The sequence below is a fragment of the Chinchilla lanigera genome, unplaced genomic scaffold (genome assembly GCF_000276665.1).
Source record: "Chinchilla lanigera isolate Chin_1 unplaced genomic scaffold, ChiLan1.0 scaffold00005, whole genome shotgun sequence".
NCBI classification, from domain to species: Eukaryota; Metazoa; Chordata; class Mammalia; order Rodentia; family Chinchillidae; genus Chinchilla; species Chinchilla lanigera.
The window spans coordinates 10,104,713-10,124,212 of record NW_004955406.1 but is presented as its reverse complement, the minus strand read 5'-3'; the positions used below and the strand labels follow the sequence as shown (position 1 = coordinate 10,124,212).

General features: G+C 33.1%; 1 protein-coding gene across 1 annotated transcript in view; it reads right to left on the bottom strand.

The window, feature by feature from the left end:
- Cdc42bpa (CDC42 binding protein kinase alpha (DMPK-like)) overlaps positions 1–19,500 on the bottom strand; it is a gene marked incomplete at its 5' end in the record, with an annotated part of 272,087 nt that overhangs the window by 54,069 nt on the left and 198,518 nt on the right. The window contains 6 exon segments of the mRNA XM_005374798.2: positions 7,305–7,352; positions 8,433–8,509; positions 10,887–10,978; positions 12,533–12,681; positions 13,198–13,303; positions 15,767–15,891. Coding sequence (XP_005374855.1) covers positions 7,305–7,352; positions 8,433–8,509; positions 10,887–10,978; positions 12,533–12,681; positions 13,198–13,303; positions 15,767–15,891 — 597 coding nt within the window.

The window sequence follows — 19,500 nt, the reverse complement described above, 5'->3', positions numbered from 1 at the left end:
TAAGAGGCAGAGGGCATTGGGATGAGTACACACAGTGCAATAGTCTCTTACACGTCTGCCTTTGCTAGCTGGAGTACAGGATGGAGAGTGCTTCAACAGAGAAAGGAGAACACTGTATGTTACAAAGATTTACACAGAGAAGACACGCCACACCTACAATATCAACATCTACATATATAAACACACATATGAAGCCACTTATTTGGGATAGGTTTACAGTACACATATTTTCAGGAAAAACTAGAGGATAAGACAGTTAAGATTTGCTTAGACCAGCTCTAAAGTTGATCAAGTTGTCACTGGCCCATGGCAAGTTCAGTGGCCACTGTGTCCCAAAGAGTTAACTGCAAAGATGAAAAGACCTATACAGTTTCTAAACAAGTTTTCATTTCTTGGTCTGGTCAATTATAGAGGCTAAAATCTCAGGATCAACCTGGTTACTTACCCTCAGTTATTAACAGGAAGGCAGAACCTTTCTCTTCCTCTTTCAAAACCAAAAAGCCAAACTATAAATCAGCTCCCAATCCTTCCTCTAGCTATTAATCTATTTCTTAAATAATTACAGTAGTTAACATTTGTCACATGTAGAGTATATAAAGGTATTTTCCTAAAATGCCTTCCGTATATGAACTATCCCTAATAAGGTAGGATTATGATTCCCATGTTAAAGATGAAGCAAAGAGATGAACTTGTCCAAGGTTTTAAAACTGATTAGTGGAGCTAGAATTCAAACTTCCTCAGTCAGATGCAAACTTTCCTTAAAATAGTAGACAATCACTGCCTTCACTGTCAAACCTTTCAACTTACTTCTCAAGCCAATTTGGCTTCTTTCTGCCTCAATCAGTCTAGTGTGAAGATACTGACACCCTGTGCCCGACTGACCAGCTACCTCTGGTTACCAACAGTCCTCTCTTTAAATCTCTCCATCCCTTAGTTCTGCGACAGGATGCTTTCTCCAATTGTTGCTCCTTCTCTTCTGTGGAGTCCTGTCCTCCTCCCTCTTCAATGCTGGGGAGTTTACGTGTCTTTTGTGGGCTCACCATTCTTCTCATGCTACTATCTTCTGAGGGGAACACATCCACTGTCAACTAGCTGATCATTCCCGAATCTCTACTGCCAGTTCACTGGCTTTTTTTTGGTCTTTTTGAGACAGGGTCTCACCATCAGTTCAAGCTGGCCTTGAGCTCACTTTGTAGCCCAGGCTGGCTTTGAACACATAACATTCCTCTCGCCTCAACCTCTCAGAAGGATTACAGGTGTGCACCACCACGCCCGGTTTCACTGTTCTCCTTTAAACTTCTCACTCATGTATCTGTCGGCTGGACATCTCTACATAGAGGCTATTTCAAATTTAGCTTGCCCAGAATAAAACTGTTACCCTTTTCATCCATTAAATCCTTTAGTAATTATTACACAGGGAGACTCCATGACTATCTCAAAGTAAATACATTATCACTATATTAAAAACAGTCCAAATGTCTCTAAAACATCTTTGCATAGGAAGGACAACACATTTTCTAAACTGGCATTATGCAAAGCTAGTAACACTAAATCACCATATCACATAGCAGTAGTTTCTTACCAATGTGTTCAATAGAAAGGGTTAATTATATTTTTTTCCTGAAATACACTTAGAGGAAAACATTTGCCACCACCGCCAAACATATCCATACATTATGGTTTTCTTTAAATAATAAAACTGTATTCATGGCAAATACTGCCAACTAGTACCTTATTTTAATGTTCAGTCATGTACCACCTTAAAACATGTGTTTTATATCTAGGTCTATGAACTGCCCTCAGAACCCTAGGACTGAGTATAGAGGTAAACAAGAAAGCAGAAACCAACAAGTAATGAATCTTAAGGGCACATAATTTGGCTACGAGTTTTTAAGGTCCAGTTAATAAACTCCAGTGGTCTTACTTAATAAAAGACCAAATAAGGGAGAGATGGTTGATGTGGACATGGTTTTCCCCTCTATATCACCTGAATGCATTATATCATGTAAAATATACAATAAAAATATGTGTAAGTATATGCAATATACAAGTTGAATATCCTTAATGTGAAGATCTGAAATCTGACAGCTAAAAGTTTTTGGGCATCAGAGGACTTTGGACTGAACAAATATCCCCAAGTCCAGAAAAAGCCAAAATCTGAAACACTTCTAGTTTCAAGTATTTTAAATAAGGGATACTTATCCCTTATTTAAGGGGAAGGATTATATATGGCAATTTTCTGAAATATGAGATCTTCAAGTTGGGTTATGCTGAACATGTGAGTGGAATTCTGTTCTACTTTATTCTATTCTAATTTTTGTTTTGTTTTTGGATGGAAAATTTAAAAACAAGAAGTAAAGGAGGACATTTCAGGAATGCCATAATTTCTCAGAAAGAGCTAGTCCTGATTTTGGTCATAGGAGTAAAGAAATCTTTACAATAAATGTTTTACAACAGTCTACTGACTCTCATGATTAATACCCTTGCAGATCGAGCTAGAACCCTGCTGTCAAGTCTCAGATCCCCATGATTGGTTATAAGAGAATGTAAAAGAAGTCGGGAAAGAACAATGGTAAAAATCAAGCAATGGATGAAGAAAGGGAAGAAGAAGCCATGACTGGGATTTAATATTTTGGGACATCTTAGTAAGATTACATATGAGAATAAAACCAAAATGAGAAATCTGCCTGCTCAGCCTGCTTCGTTTTCTTATATTCTTGAAAACAAGAAAAGGACAGCAATATGAAGTAGACCCAGATACAATCTTTCTTCCTTGTCTGACCTTTACAATTGTTTTAATTCCTTAATTTATTGTTTACTTGGTATACCACAGTAAGAAAACTTCCAAAAATCAAGTCTGAGTACATTTCCATTTGCCAGTCAACCAAGCAATTTCCTTTTTTGTGAACTGAAACCAAGCTGACAGAATGCAGAATTGTAGGGGGCTGGGAATTTAGCTCAGTGGCACAGCGCCTGCCTGGCAAGCATGAGGTCGTGAGTTCCATTCTCAGTACCGAGGAGGGGGGGAAATTGTGGAATTGTGATTTAATAGAACTCAAAACTTATCTAGCAAATACATGTGACAATATGTTTATCAAATATAAAGAACAAATAGGTCACTTTTATGACTATCATTAGTATTACATTTAATACAGTCAATCCAAGTGCTACTCTGGTTCAGCTGAGAAGATAAAGAACTGAATAGAGTGGGAAACTGTTGCAAGCCTGGTTTATGACCCTTGAATCTGTTACTATTGGAATGAAGGGAAAGGATCTGAGAGAGAAATAAGAAAACCCACACCACTGAGCTCCATCTTGTTCATACCCTATTGGTTATGCAGAGAAAGAGACTGGGACAAGTCAAAGGCAATCTACGATTGGGCATGTGGAACTGAAGAAAAAGATGAGAGTAGAAGAGACAATGTCCAAAGCAGGAAGGATCTCAGCATCACTTCTACTGCTTTCTTAATATAGGAATGCCAAGAGACCACTCAACAAAGTGATCTTGATTTCTTTTAAAGTTAACTCAAAACCCCCTTTATTTGTCCAAACAAATGCCTTCAACAGCCCTTTATTTTCCTTTCCCTCCCCTAAAGACTAATAACCTAAAATGTCATTCTTACTACTGCTCTTACTAATGGGAAGGTACGATAAATACTAATATAAAAACCATGAGACTAAATATCTTCTTAGGTTCTTTTTTCCATTAATAGTCTATGACTCTAGCTGGCTGTCATGGCACACACCTGTAATGCCACCATTCTGGAAGGCTCAAGCAGGAGGACTGCTTGAGCCCACTCTATGCAATCTAGTGACCAAGCATGGCCCTTTCTTAAACTAAAAAATAAGAAAAGGACTGGGGAAAGAGTTCAGTGCAAAGGCCATGGTTCAATCCCCCGTACCTCAAGAAAAAAAAGTCTATGACTCTACATGTAGCAAAGTCCAAATGTCTACATCCTCTTGAAGTACAGAAGCTAAGTGCTGAGAATACATTCTACTTTGCCCAGCTGCTGTTCCCATTTTCCTGGGGGAAGGAAATGACACGTGTTCCATATACTCCTTTCCTCTGTCAAGGCCACTCTTGTACATAAAAAGAAGCTGACTATACTGTATGACTGAAAAAGAAGGCAACTTTCTCTGAAGACCCTCCCATAATGCCAAAAATTCCAATATTCATTTGAATTTTGAGTTTGCGGGCAAAATATGCTGAGGAAAAATTAAGGATGAGAGAGAAGAAGTAAGTTTTAATTGCCCTGCATACAGGGATAAAGGCAGAAGGATAAAACCAGAAGGTACTATTGAAGGAGATTTACTGGTGGTAAAACTGAAAAATCAGGGGATAGCATGAGGATAATGAGCTCTTGGGGCATACAGGAAGACAGGTGATGTGTACACACCAAAAGAAACTTGATTTCTGGAATTTTGCTTAATACAAACCTTACTCTCTCTCCTATACCTACAAGTTCCAGCTGCAATTCAGATTTTAGGTCTTCAGTATTACCTTTTCTATAGCAATAGGAGAGAAAACAGAAAAAAATGACCAGAAAGATGGTATTATGGGTTAAATATTGGAGCCCACTTACTATAGAGGGAAGTCACATACTATTAGCATTATGTACAATAATATAACCAGAAAACAGATTTGGCACAAAGAACAATCAAAAAATGTACAGGTACTATCAATAAAATAAAAAGTAAAAACAAACAACAGCAATAAAAAACCCAAATGCCTAAGTGACAGGGAGATCACTCTATTCAGTTCATTTTTATACTAAATATCTTAGATGCTGAGAGCAAGTTTGCCAAAGATTGAATATTACTGTTCAAAACATCATTCTACCATGACTTTGAGGATAAAGTAAGTGAGTGGGTAACTCTGGGAAGGTTGGTTGTTATTATGTGCATGAAACAAAAGCAAGAAGTTTGTACCATAAAATATAAATTAAGGACAGAAAAATAGAAAATTTTAAATGACAGCTTACTGATGGGCTTTACTCTGACATAAAAATTAGTCCCAATGATATGGGATTTGACAATTCAAAGGAAATGTTGTGATTCATATTGGTGGTAGTAGGCTGACTGACAAAAGAGCTAAGAAAGCTCTAAGTGAAAGTGAATTGACAAAAAAGGAAGCTAAAAAGAATAGAGAAAGGAAACCAGCCTATTAAGAGAAAAGAAATAATAATATTATTAAACATATTACATAGTTTCTCTAAATCTTTAAACCCCGTCATGAGATTAAGTACTATTATTATTCTTATTACCAGGTGAACAAACTGTGGCATAGAGAAGTTGGCTAATGTCATCCAAACTATATACCTAGAAAGGGAAATTAGAACTGGGATATATATTTGACCAATACAATAAGAAAATGTATCTTCAAAATCATGCATTTTATGACATAGAGTAACAATAATCACAGATTGGATAGCTTCTATGAACTCAATTCCTTTTTACTTTATATTAGATATTCCTTTGTGCTATTAAAGAATTTAATGCATTTTTGTTTTTTTGGTATCAGGAATCAAACTCACAACCTCACACTTGCCAGGCAGGCACTTTGCCACTGAGCTAAATCCCTGGCCCTTTTAATGTATTTTTGAATAGAGCTTGTACTGCCAAACAGTGGGAAAAGAAAGGATATTCCTGGAGAAAAAGTAACAGGGAAACAGCTATGACTTGGGCACTCATTACATCTGGAGGAGGGCAGTGGCAATGCACGCAAGACAGTGAAAATGAGCCAGCATTCCCGAAGGGTCTTCTGTGAAGAACAGCTTATTTGCCCAAATGCACACTACTTCTGTTTTACTGTCAGAGATTTTCTTATGGGCAAGAAGATGATAAAGGCAAGAATTTATTAGAAAAAAAGTGAAAATAGTTTCCTAGCGAAAAGAATTAGATACATTATTCAGAATCTCTTCTCATTATAAGATGAATGGTATCTGTATAGAAAAACTGTTGGAGCTGTGTGTGTGGCAAACACTTGTAATCCCAGCATTTTGGAGGCTGAGAGAGGAGGGCTGCCACAAGTTCATGGCCAGCCTTGGCTACACAGTGAGTTCAGGACCAGCCTGGACTATATAGACCCTGTCCCAAAACAACCAAAAAAAAGGGAGGGAGGGAGGGAAGGAAGGAAGGAAGGAAGGAAGGAAGGAAGGAAGGAAAGAAGGAAGGAAAGAAGGAAGAAAAAGAAAACATATTGGGTTTTTTAATATCTGAAAAGCAACTTATAATATACAATATCATTTATTTATCTGTACAGTTACTTTATTACATTTGAGTATTGGAATAATTCTTTGTCTTAGAAATAAAAAAAGTTTCCATGTATAATGTAAATGTGTATGTCTGGTGTAAGTATTTCAAATGTTTGAAAATCACTTTTTATTCATTAACTTGAAAAAATTCAGGTCAAGAAGTTCCTTTAGTGGAAAGTTATGCTAAATTCTCTTCTGAATGCTATATTTTATTTAACAAAACATAAAGACTAAAACATTTAAAGACTATCTCTTGGGTTTGAAAACAGTTCTATGTAAAATATTTGCATTTGAACTTTTTATTTCCTCATTTCTAGAAAGTGTGAATGTTCAACAGAATAACAAAACGTTATACAACAAGGATTTCTGTACCACTGAATATGAAATACCTCAAGATAAATAATAGGCAATTATGTAAAGATAATATATTATATATATTTAATAGAACTTTCAATTATTAAATCTATAGAATTAGGGAGAGAAAATGATGATACAGCCAATTTATAGGGCAAATAGTGCATATTCTAACTTAAGTCGCTTTCCATAGTAGAAGAGAAATTGGGATAGCTCTGGAAATTGACTGGTACTCTTATTATGTTATGATAAAATCTACTGGAAGATTTAATTTTTAAAATGTCACTTTATTATACCATCCAAGGTTTATTTTTAACCAACACAGAAATTAAACAGTAAAGTGCTGAAAAGAAAAAGGAAAATTGAAATCATTATGAAAAATAAAAATAAGCAATTATTTATATATATAGTGACAATAATTTAAATAGGCATTCTAGTCTTTGGAATTCTTGCAAAGCATGGAAATACTGAGATTCTCTGATGGCCAAAGCATCTCTCAAAATGTACTTTAAACATTTTATTATATTGTAAAATGATAAACCATTATAGTTAAGATAACGGGGAAGATATTTTGGCCCAACATAAATTTCCAAGTGTGATATTTCTAAAACTGAAGCATTACTAAGCAAATTCTTCAAATCAATTCACTGATCTCTTTTACAGAAGGATGCATTGTTTTGAAAATCAAAGACTTACGTCATCCAAAAAATCAATCAGTGAGGATGAAGAAGAAGAAAAGGAATCCTATTTAACGAATACAGCAATAAAAAATAGAAAATATGGATGAAGCAATTCAATAAGAACAAATAATAAATCAAAATTTTATAAAACAATTGAAAGGCAAATGGCATTAATTCAAATAAATAAATGAGAAAAGCAGTCACTATCACTGTTTCAAGAAACTTAAGACATTCATTAGTTATATTTTAAAGAGTAATTCTTTTCCTTTTCCCAAAGGAATGAAATATAATTTATATACTAGGCCCAAAACATACAATAATAAAGTGACGCTCATGACAAATCATTAATAATCAAATTAAATATAAGCACTTATGAAAATAATAACTAAAAGTAAGCAGCAGAATCTCTGCTTCTAATTCTTCACTGGCATGTAAACTCTTTGAAGAGAAACTGTTTTGGTTACTATTGTATCTCTAGTGCTTAGAACAGTTCCTTGCACTTAAGTTACCTGATTCTTATTTGTTGGATAAAGGTATAATCACTGATTTAAATTTTCAGAGACAAAATTATATGGTATAATGTGACTTTTTTTCCCATCAAAAAATTTAACTAATAATATATAGAATGACAGAGTTATATAATCATTATTTCATTACCATAGAATTCATCCAACAGACTCTGTAATACTTTTAACAAAAACATTACTTATTGTGTATTTTTAAAAAATGAATAGATTTGAAACAAGAGCCAGCAATATGCTACTGTGAGCTTCTACATTCTCCCAGGAACCCCTCCCCATACCTTTTTTAAAATTGTAGCTCTATGCTTTTCAGAAACAAGGAAAGTATTAAAATTATTTCAAAAGTTGCAATTTGTTCTGCTTTTATTGTTTAAGGGAGCTGAAATTGGTTTTTAATCTAATAATGATTTTCATGTTTAGGCCTTTCTGAGATGTTTTGTTAAATATACATGTGACTACTTTCCCTAAGAATACAGAACATCTTCCTTCTCTACTTTATTTTGCTTTCTTTATTTTGGCTCTCTTACATAAGATGCAATAAAACAAGCTTATTCCAAGTGAATTAATTTGTAAAATGAACTTTATATTGACCATAGAGAATATTTAAAAAGTTTAATACTTACTTCAAATTGATCCAGAGCATCGGTAGGCGTATTCAAAAATGCCAAGAAAGAATGCTGTGAGTCTTGGTGCTCTATACCTAGAAGACAGCAGCAACTATTTTTAAACTAGAACAATTAAAATTAAGTTTCATGGACAACCTTTCCTATCTCAAGCTATTCAAGGTGTTCACAAACTATTGTATTTTAAAGCTGATCAATATTATCAAGTCTACATATTTAAAAAGCCAAAATACATTAGTGTTTTCTAGACTACCACTGAATACTTAACTTACATGAATTTTCACAAAATACTTGGATTCTGAATTACTTGTTATTAAAGTTCTTTTTTCCATCTTATATATCATAAAAGCACACTAAATATTTTGTAGGCTTCAGAGAACATTAAAAAAAAGTGACTTATTTGTATCTTATTTTTCTAAGCTTAACTTATATCATCAAACATGTTTGTTTTGAAATACTTCAATCACATCATAAATAAACATGAATAAATCTTTCATAAGAAAATAATGCAGTGACAAAACAAATGCACTTAGTATGGAATTTTTTTTGCAATTTTGATTCTTCTACTGAAAAAATGAAGGATCTAAACCCCAGTTTTTCTCAGATTATTTTTTAAAAAATTCATATTTCTTGGCTCTGATACTAACTTTAAATATACACTTTCAAAAATGATTCTTAAAATATACAAATGATGATAAATATTATGGAAGATAAAGCAGAAAACTGATCACACAATTTTGACCTCCAGACCCTTAAGAAACCAATGATTTGTGTGCTTTTCAATATTGCTAATAATATATCATAGTTATCAATATATTCACAAACTCATTCAGTCAATAAACACCTGACTATTATGTATTAGGCACTGCTCTAGCTACTGGGGATATAGTAGTAAACAAAGCACAAAAAAATCCTTGCCCTCATTTTGAAATATCACATATTATTTAAGTAGTACAGTACATTATAACATACAAGGAAATTTTATTTTGCAATATTCAAAATGCTAATTAAAAAGCTCTGGTGCTGATGTGTAAGTCTCACTCTATATCAGGTTTTTCCTATTAATTGCCACTAGGGCCACAAATTATCCACGGCTTATGTAGTCTTTTTTTTGCTTCTCACTAATTATTGCACCTCCCTTATACTCTTCATGAATTAAAACCTCGCTTGGTTCTCACCTTAGGATGATAGTTTATGCTTCTGAGTTCCTATTCACTCTTTTTAAGCTCTTAACTTTTCTTATTAAGAAACTGAACCAACAAAAATTTAGTGAACATCATGTATTTCAAACAGCTTTACCTTCTTTATGTGATTAGTGTCTGTCCCCCACAATTTTATAAGCAGGTACAGAGCCCAGCTTTACATTATTGTGTCAAAGGGCTGAGAAATGATAAAAAAAGGCCTTTGGCCTAATAGAAAGCCTGCTATTAATTTCAGTTCACTTTTTCAGTGATGGCCTTTGTCAGGAAAATTAATTCTGAATAGCTGCATGTAAACTATTTCCAAAACAACAACCTTAATGTCTATGTACTGTAGAAAGTTTAAGAAGTTCATGTAATAGAGCTATCAAATACTCTGAGTTAGCTTCCATACTAAAGGAAAAATGCAAAAGAGAAGTTTTTAAGGAAATGGTAATGAATCCTGGGAAATCCCAAAAGGTAAGCAATGTAAGCACCTAACTGGAAAAAGACACTGAAATGCACAAATAATTCTTCATTACTGAACTGCATTAGTAACACTGAATTTAGATTCATCTTTAGTTTGTCTCATACATTTTTTTCTCAACAGCCCTAGGAATGAAACCTCCTTCTCCAAGATGTATATTCTAAGCACACAGAAAGTGCTAATAAATACTTGTTCAAGATTTCTTTGCTTTTTTTTTTGGTCTTTTTTTGAGACAGGGTCTCACTATACAGTTCAGGCTGGTCTTGAACTCACTTTGTAGCCCAGGCTGGCCTAGAACTTGCAACAATCCTCCTGCCTCAGCCTCCCGAGTGCTGGGATTACAGGCGTGCAACACCACGCCTGGCTTGTCCAAGAATTTTTACCAAGTTCTAAATGTTAAGACACACTGCCACTGCTGAAGTGAGTACCTCAAGTAAAAACTATTTGCCAATATTAGCATAAAACACATTATAAACTAACTTTTCCCAATTACAAAAACTGTACTCAAGAAATAGTTCATGACAATGAAAGAATAAATTTATAGCAAATCAAGTTTCTGCCACTCTAAACTCTTAAAACAACATATATTAAGTAAAACAAAACAACTCAAGAGATCAGTCTAGGAAATATGTATGTGTAAGCATCATATACACATATACTCATAAATGAGTGTCAGAACTGCATATGTAAACAATTCTCCCATGTACGTAATAAGCTGACTCTTATGTAATAAAATATACTCAACACAAAACACTAAGTCCTGACTGACGCAAACACACATTCCCATACCCTTTTCAGATCTAAGCTCTTCGGTGTCCTTTAGTAGTTGTTCAATTTCCGCTAGTAGTTCCAAATTCTTCTTCTCAGAATCTTTTAGTTTACTTTAATAAGGGGAAAAAAGGAAAAAATGTTAGTAATTTTTATTGCTGGTTAGTCAGGTACTTTGTGTGCAGCTGGACTTATTTGGTTTAAATGTTAAGTCATGCTAAATCAAGGTACTGCAAACTCCTGCAGGCAGGACAAATACAGCCTACTATTATGAAGGTTATTATGAAGAAATAAGTGTGACTACAGCACAGCTAAGCTTTTTTCACTTCAGTATATACCATAGATGTTGAACTGCAACAGCTGAGTTGAGAACTTATGGAGCAGGCTGTATGTTCCTCAAAGCTAAAAATACCTGCTATCTGACACTTTATAGAAATATCTGTTGACTGTAAGCTGAATTATTAAATGAGAAAGTTATAAAATAAAGGTTAATTTTAGCTCTGTTAGAATTCAATAATAGACAACCATGAAAAGTGGTGCACATCTTCAGATTTATAATTTTACATTTCACTTACACCCTTTGCTTTATGAACAAAGGTGCAAATACCAACATCCTTGGTACAGATTACACCATCCCAAATTACAACACAGAGACTAACATTCAGTAGCTATAGGTTGGGTTTAATTAATATTCCCCCCAAAATTTTCCTTTCTCTTTTCAAGGCCACAAAAGTACATACATAACTTACATCTATGTCATTTATAACAAAAAGTTTATAGTTGGCAGGGTTTATATTTTTATATCTGACCTTCAATTCAACTGAAAACATTAATGACACAGTTTAAGGACTAATGCTTCAGGCTTTTAAAACTTCAATTTATAACCCTGTATATTTTTGGAACTTCTGGTTCTGAGCACCCAACGGACCTTAGTATTTATTGTTTAATTTATAATGTAAACTTCCTATTTTTTCTCTTTTGCTATTTCACCTATTTTGATTTATTTTTGAAATATGTTTATATGCAATCCAAATATGATTTTTCATTTCGTCATTTAAGTGCATTCAGAGTATGATATGTTCTACTGTTGTGATAAGAATTGAAGAAATGTTCATTTGTTAATGCCCGAGAGATTGAAAGTTTGCTTTTTTATCAATAAAAGAACATGAAAAATAATTCTAATTAAAAGATAATTTTCCATTATGAAATCTACCATCAATAGAACCTTCATATGTAAAAGACATATGGTAGAGGGATAATTTTCACGTGACTATGTTTTGTTCTGATCATATATCACATTTTATACAAATATGGTATTCTTAAATATGAGAGAATTTTACATTTAATACAATAAAATTTAATAGTCAACTAAAGTTTATAAATAAGGGTAAAATAAATAATGGAATATTATCTACCATTATTAATTCCACTTTATGGACATGCCAGAGGAAAATAAGACTGCATGAAAATCTCATCACTCCCACTAAAAGGCTTGAAAGTGTCTATCACTTTTCAAATCTTAATAACTTTTTCTGGCCATGCCTACCCACCTTCTTATAAAAAAAAAAAAAAGCAAGAAACAGGAAATTAAACATGTAGTTCCTCTTCAAATAATTTTTAGCAAATTTCATAAATTATTCTAGTATGACTAAATTGTTTAATCTCACCATTCTGTTATGATGTTAGATGCTTTTACTTTATTCAGCTCTTCTTGGATGGCCTGTTTGGCTCTTATTTCTGCATCCAGCGCCGACTGCAGCTCTAGTCTAGCTGACATGTCCAGTTTTGCAAAACGACGCATTTTCCATGGCATGTCCTACAAAATAGTGTTGGTGTGTTTTTAGTTTCCCCCATTTTATTTTTAACATTTAAATTTAGTATTTCAAGGAAATTTAGAAGCTACTTACAAGTATTACCTTGCTCTAATAGTGAAACAAAAAAACATTATTTGCAGAAATTTATTTTCATTAAGCTCAAAAATAATTTTAAATATTCACATATAAATGAACGGATTTTTTTTGTTTGTTTGTTTGTTTTCTGGTACTGGGAATCGAACTCATGACCTCGCGCTTGCCAGGTAGGCGCTGTGCCACTGAGCTAAATCCCCAGCCCCAATGAATGGATGTTTTTAAACAGTTCTTTCCAATAATTGCAGAACATGGCTAAGTAGCTATGTGCTATGTTTTCCTAAACTGGAAAAGATCTGAACTGATTCCTCAAAGTTTTACAACAGTTTAAGTATAAAAACTGATATAAATAATCAGATTTATTACAGTGTTTTTTGAGCCTTCTTTTTCTCCTAATAAACTTCCACTCAAAATGGGGAGCTTACAGTTGCTCGTGTACCCAAGCTGGAATTTCTCAATGCTTCCAATTCTTCAGTCATTTTAGAAGCTAAGGCCTGAAGATAGCCTCGGGCATCCTTTTCATCACTGACCCTGGAATGCACACATATAAAGACAAAATAGAAAAACAAATGAACAGAAAAATTTCCGTGAGATACATTATTTTAAAGATTCATAAAAAATAAGTGATAGAAATATTAAGATGTTCTTAAGTAATGTCTTTTAAAAGCTCTACCTCACTACCACTACCTGTCAACAACTGGGAAAAGGCCTGCTGAACTTTCAGTTATATACAAATTAAAGGTGGCAATGTTGAGAAAAGTTAGGAGTTACTCTTAATCTGATAATCTGGTAAATCTGTACCCTTGGGCCACAGAATCAGAATGCTTCAAAATTTAACAATTACTACACATGAGCACAAGTGAGGCTTTCTAAAAAACACTATGGTTCTCATTCACCCACACCCTTCTTAAAACTGAAGTATTCTAAATTTAGAATGTTTAAAATAGGATATTCTGCAAAGATTAGGTGTGTTATAGTAAAGTTCACTGGCTTTCCAAAATAATCAACATAATAAAGAGAAAAGATTAAAATCTAATGAAACCCAGTTTCTATTTATTATTTGAAGGCTATCCTACTGTCTTTTAAGGCTATCTAGCTGATGACATTATGAAGATTTTAGATAGAAAAGTTGTCAAATTGTTTCAAATAGGACAAATTCCACACTTTAGAATTAAATTCTTGATAAATAAGGCCAATGAAGTTGAACTCTTTTTCATGAGATATGAAAGTTGGGAAATGGTGAAGGCTGCATAATAAAAGGTAGAAGAAAGAGCTATATAGGAAAATCAGAGTGTTTTAATAATGAAATGTTTACGTCCCTTTATTTAAATTCACTCACATTATTTGAAACATTTCTCATTTAATTATTTTCATTTGTATACTAATGAAAAGTGAGTGTTTTGGGGCATCATACAAAAACTTTCATCTTTACCCTTCCTCATAAGCTTTTCTAGAGAATCCACATTTAAAGCCTCTTTCCTTTACTGGAATTTCTTTCCATTCCAGCTGAACTGATTTTTGCCGGTCACTGGAAAAGAGCAGTTGTCTAGGATTTTAGGTCTGAACACAACCACTTTCGGTCTAATAGATTATGAAGTCAGTTTTAGCTCCACCTTAACTGTATATTTGATTACACAGTAATGGAATGATATGATAACTCATAATTTTTGGTATTATGAAGCCAGCTAAACATGAAAATGATTTTGCTTCAGAAACATAGACTTAATGATAGAGATATAAATTAAGCATTAATGAAACATAACTACACTGTTTGGAACACAACCAAATTTCCACAACCTGAGCATTTTCCTTTATACACAGTGAATAAATACATTCATATGCCAAACATTAGCTGTCTAAAAAGGTGTATAGTTAAGTCAACATCAAAATACTGGAGTAATTCGAGTAAAATTACTGAAAAACATTTTTATTCACTTTTAATTCTATTTAATGAAGCTATTAATCTGAGAAGAAAAATGGAAAAATGCCTGAAACAAAATATGAGCACAAGAAACTAAAATTCCCAACAAAGAACTCATCTATAGATAGATGAAGAAACTAGTTGTTTTGATATGAAGTAAACCAATGTCCCAAAATGAACAAAAATGCCAAATAAATACAAAAAGTTATGATACCTATTTTTACTATAAGTTTTTTGTATTTTACTTCTTCCATGAATTATGAAATATACAAATTTTAACAAGAATCATAGTGATCATTTAATACAAAGAAATTAACAGGAAGGTTACTCAACTAAATAAAATTAGGTCCTGAGGTTTAAGGAATAAATGATAAAAGTAAATTAAAATAACAAGTTTTTAAAAATGCCATGTCTGAATTCATGTTATATTGAATGAGCATAGCATCTTCTGCTTCTAAATTTTTCTCAGGATTTCTGTCCCTTAATCATAAATATAGTAGTTTTGATCTCAAACAGAAACACTGGTAGATAATGGATAAATTTCTTCAGTTCTTTAAGGACCAACTCTGATTACAAGGGGATAACATTTTCTATTAGAAAAAAATAACAAGCTGAGTGCAGTGGGGGAATGTTTAATCACTCCATTCAGGGAGGCTTAGGCAGGACAAACACAAGTTCAAGCCCAGCTTATAGAATTTGGTGATTTACTGATACCTCATCTCAAAAGTAAAATAATTAAATGAATGAATGGATTGGTGGCTGGGAGTATATAATTCAATGCTCAGTAAAGACCCTGGGTTCAAGACAGAAGAAAAGCAAGCAAGAAAGCAAGCAAGAAAGCAAGCAAGGTAGTAAGAAGGAAGAGATTTCAACAAAGCTGAGTAAAAACTGGTATGGACATGTGTTGGAATTAAGGAACAGAGAAACATAAAAGAAAACACAGCAGAACGCGTGCATTTTTAAGTAACTTATTTTCCATAGCAAACAAATAAGATAAAGAATATATTAGCAGTCTTAAAATTCACATCAACTTGGCCTTAAATCTACAACTATTCACAAAAAAACATACTCACCATTGAATTATTTCTGTGATTTGGGCTTCCCAATGTGCAACAGATTCTTTCTTGTCAGCTAGATCTTTTACCTCTTCTTCTAACTGCTGGTTGCGCATACTTACGTTTTCATACAAAGTGGTAAGCTGAAAGGCATGGTAACATTTAGGATCAGGACTTCAAGGTGTTCAGATACATAACTCACAATCTTCTACTCCACCTCTTACCTTTTTATTATCATTATTAACTTTGGTACTTGTAAGTACCCTGCATTCTCCTGCTTCTTTTGCTTTCCCCCACACTCTATACTGCACAAGTTCGAACTGTGAACATTCTCCATTTGCCTGAAGAACTGTCCAATTCTGCTGGTAGCACCACAACTCACCCTACTTTTCTGCAAATATCTTTATGTCATCTATTTTTTAAAAGAAATTCATTGAGAATTTCAAAAATACACAAAAATGGACAATTTAAGTAAATTCTACAACCCACCACTCAACTTCAACAATATTGCCATAACATCAGTTGCATTCTATTTGTATTCTGATCCTCTAGTACTATTCTGAAAAAAAATCAGAAATTATAGTTTTATCCATACATATTTCTGTGTACAATATATCACTAAAACTTGAGGTTCTCTTTTTAAAAATATATTACTTAAACTTCACAAGGCCATTACATAGGTATTAACTGTTCAAATTTCCAGTTATTCAACATGATAAAAAACTTAATTTTGTTAAACTGAATCATGATATCAATATAAAAATTAATTAATGGTTTGGTCTATCTCTTAAAGTCTATTTTGTTTTTAGGTTTCTCTATACATTTATTTTTCTTACAATTTATTAATAAAAGTAAGTTGTCCTCTAGAGCTTTCAAAATTCTGATTTTTGCCTTCAGTTTTGTATTTTATTTCTGCTTTATTTAACATTCTAGATGGCAATTATTTTTTATTTCAGTGTTTGAAAGTTGCCATTCCATTTTCTTCTGAATTCTTTTTTTTCTTCTTCTCTATTGAGAATGTACCTTTTAGTCTAATTTTTACTCTTTGAATATAATATGTCTTTCTTATCTGGCTGTTTTTATGATTTTATGTTGGCTGCTTTTTGGCAATTCTTCTATGATGTAAGTGATGTCTGATTTCCATTCCCATCTTTAGGGCTTTTGGTTTTTCTTGAATTTGTGTCAAAATATTTCTTATGGAATTTGGAAAACTACAGGGCACTAACTTTTCAAACACAGCTTCTGCTACAGCTTGTCTTTTCCTTCTGGGAAACCAAATATCTGTATGCCAGTTCTTTTCATCATTTCCGCTACATTGCATACTCTCTTTTCTGTATTTTCTTTTTTTTTTTTTTTGACAAAAAAATAATTTAGTCCATAATTTAGTCTGAATTTCTTTTTTTCTCTCTTTCTTCTATCTCAACATACCCAGTCCTTTCTTTGGCTCTTCCCAATCTGCTGTTAAACTTTCTATTGGATATTTTTCATTTCTAAAAATTCTATTTGATTCTTTTGCATGGAGTTCAATTGGCTGCTCAAATTCTTCACCATCTCCTCTATTTTCTTGAATATGTAACAGTTACTTAAGTTATACTGAACACATAACTGTTATTTCATAAGTCTACTTATCAAAATTCCATAGTGGGAATCCTACGTCTGTGGATGAAATCAGCATTTGAATCAGTAAATCAAGAAGACTGTCCTCCCTGATGTGAATGGGCCTCATTAAAACAACTGAAAGCCTGAATAGAATAAAAAAGGTTAACTGCACTATAGTTGAGAGAACTTCTTTCGAACCGCTTTCAAGCTAACGTTAGCTTTTCCTGCCTTCAGACTTGAAGCAAAAGCAGCAGCTCTTTTTGGGCCTTGAGACTGTCAACGTTTGGACTGGAACTACACCACTGGCTTGCCTGGGTCTCAGCTTGGGACTTGCCAGCCTTCAAAATCACATGAGACAATTTCTTACCAATCAATCAATTAATCAATCTGTACACACACACACACACACACACACACACACACACACACATTCTGTTTTCTGGAGAATCTAAACTAGTACAGTCCCAAACCATGTTCTAAATAAAAAAATCTGCAAAATTTTCTAGTTAAGAATCAGGCAGCATGTATTTTTGCCAGTAAGGGCCACATATTCTTTAAAATAATGAATTTAAAATGCCAAGATCATTTTTAGATTGTGGGTCATACAAAATTAGTCTGGGGCCAGATTTGGCCATAGTTTGTGAAATCTCCTAATCCCCTTTCTATCAGGAATTTTCCTGATGATTCATATTTTTTTGGTGTTTGTTTTTAACCTGTACTTCTGTGTAGAAACAGATGGTCAGCGCATATGTTCCAAGGCAAAGTTTCATTTCTTTCCCTCTGCCGAAGGGACAAATCACTTTATGCATATACAGTTTGTTTATAATTCTCCATTTAATCCTACCTCCAACCTCCGTCTTCTCTGAAGGAAATGGGTCAACAGCAACTATGATTACCAACACACACCCTGATGTGCCTATTATAAACAAGAGTTTTAAATATTGTACCTTGGGGTGTGCCTTTTAGTGCTGAAAATATAACTTACCAGCAAGTCTTCACAGTTTTATTGAGGTATAATCTACTTAACACAAAATTCACCCTTATAAGGGTACATTTCAATAATTTCTCACAAATATAAACAGTTCACAACTGCTACATTCTAGTTTGAAGTACGTCCAACATTTGAGAAATTTTGCCTATGCTTTATGGTAGCTGTTCCTAACTGCCACCTTGTATGTTATTTTCAAGGTTTTTGGTTTGTTTTTTCATACAGCTGACCTTTATACTGAACTACATCCCTAGCCCTTTTTTAATTTTAATTTTTAATTTTGAGACAGTCAATAAGTTGCCTGGGCTGGTCTTGAACTTGGGATCCGCCTTGGGGTCTCACATTGCTGCTATCAAGTTTTGATGAAATTTGATATATCATTATTTCCTCTTACACACTGTAATTTTAATGGCATACTTTAACCCCAAATCACAGAAATTTTTTCCTATGTATATCTTATACTTCAGTTTTTGAACTATTTGAGTTAATTTTTATATAAGGTAAGAATATAAGCTCATGTTTTTGTAGACACAGATATTCAGATGTTCCAAAAACATGTAAAAAAACTATCCATTTCCCATTGAATTAAGTGCTTTAATAAGCCTCCCATAAAAATAAGCGCTTATTTTTGAACTCCATTCTGTTCTATTATGCCAATACTACTATACATTTGGTATTATTATACAGTATATTTATAATAAGTATTAAAATTACAAAATACAAAGCTCTCAATTTGTACATTTCTCTCAAAATTTTTTTTGCCTATCCTAGGTCTTTTGTATTCCCCTCTACACTTAAAGGTAAGTTGATCAATTACCAAAAAATACCAGATTTTGAAAGGGATGTGCCCCTGAACCTACAGGTCAATTTGGGGAGAATTGCTATCTATTAAATTACAATACAATTTTAATTGAAAGACTTTAAAATAATGCTCTTTAAGCAAGTATTTTTGGTCCACTCAGCTGAACTTTATGGCTAATAATAAAATTAAACTAAACATTAGGTTGATGTAATTCACTTCAATTATTTCTCAATAAAATTTTTCTTAAAGTTTAATTAGTATCTTTTACTATGTAATTGCTAGCAATTCCACATGGAAGTCCCTTCTACAGTTTAATTATATATATGTATACATATATATATTTATATATTTATTTATTTCATA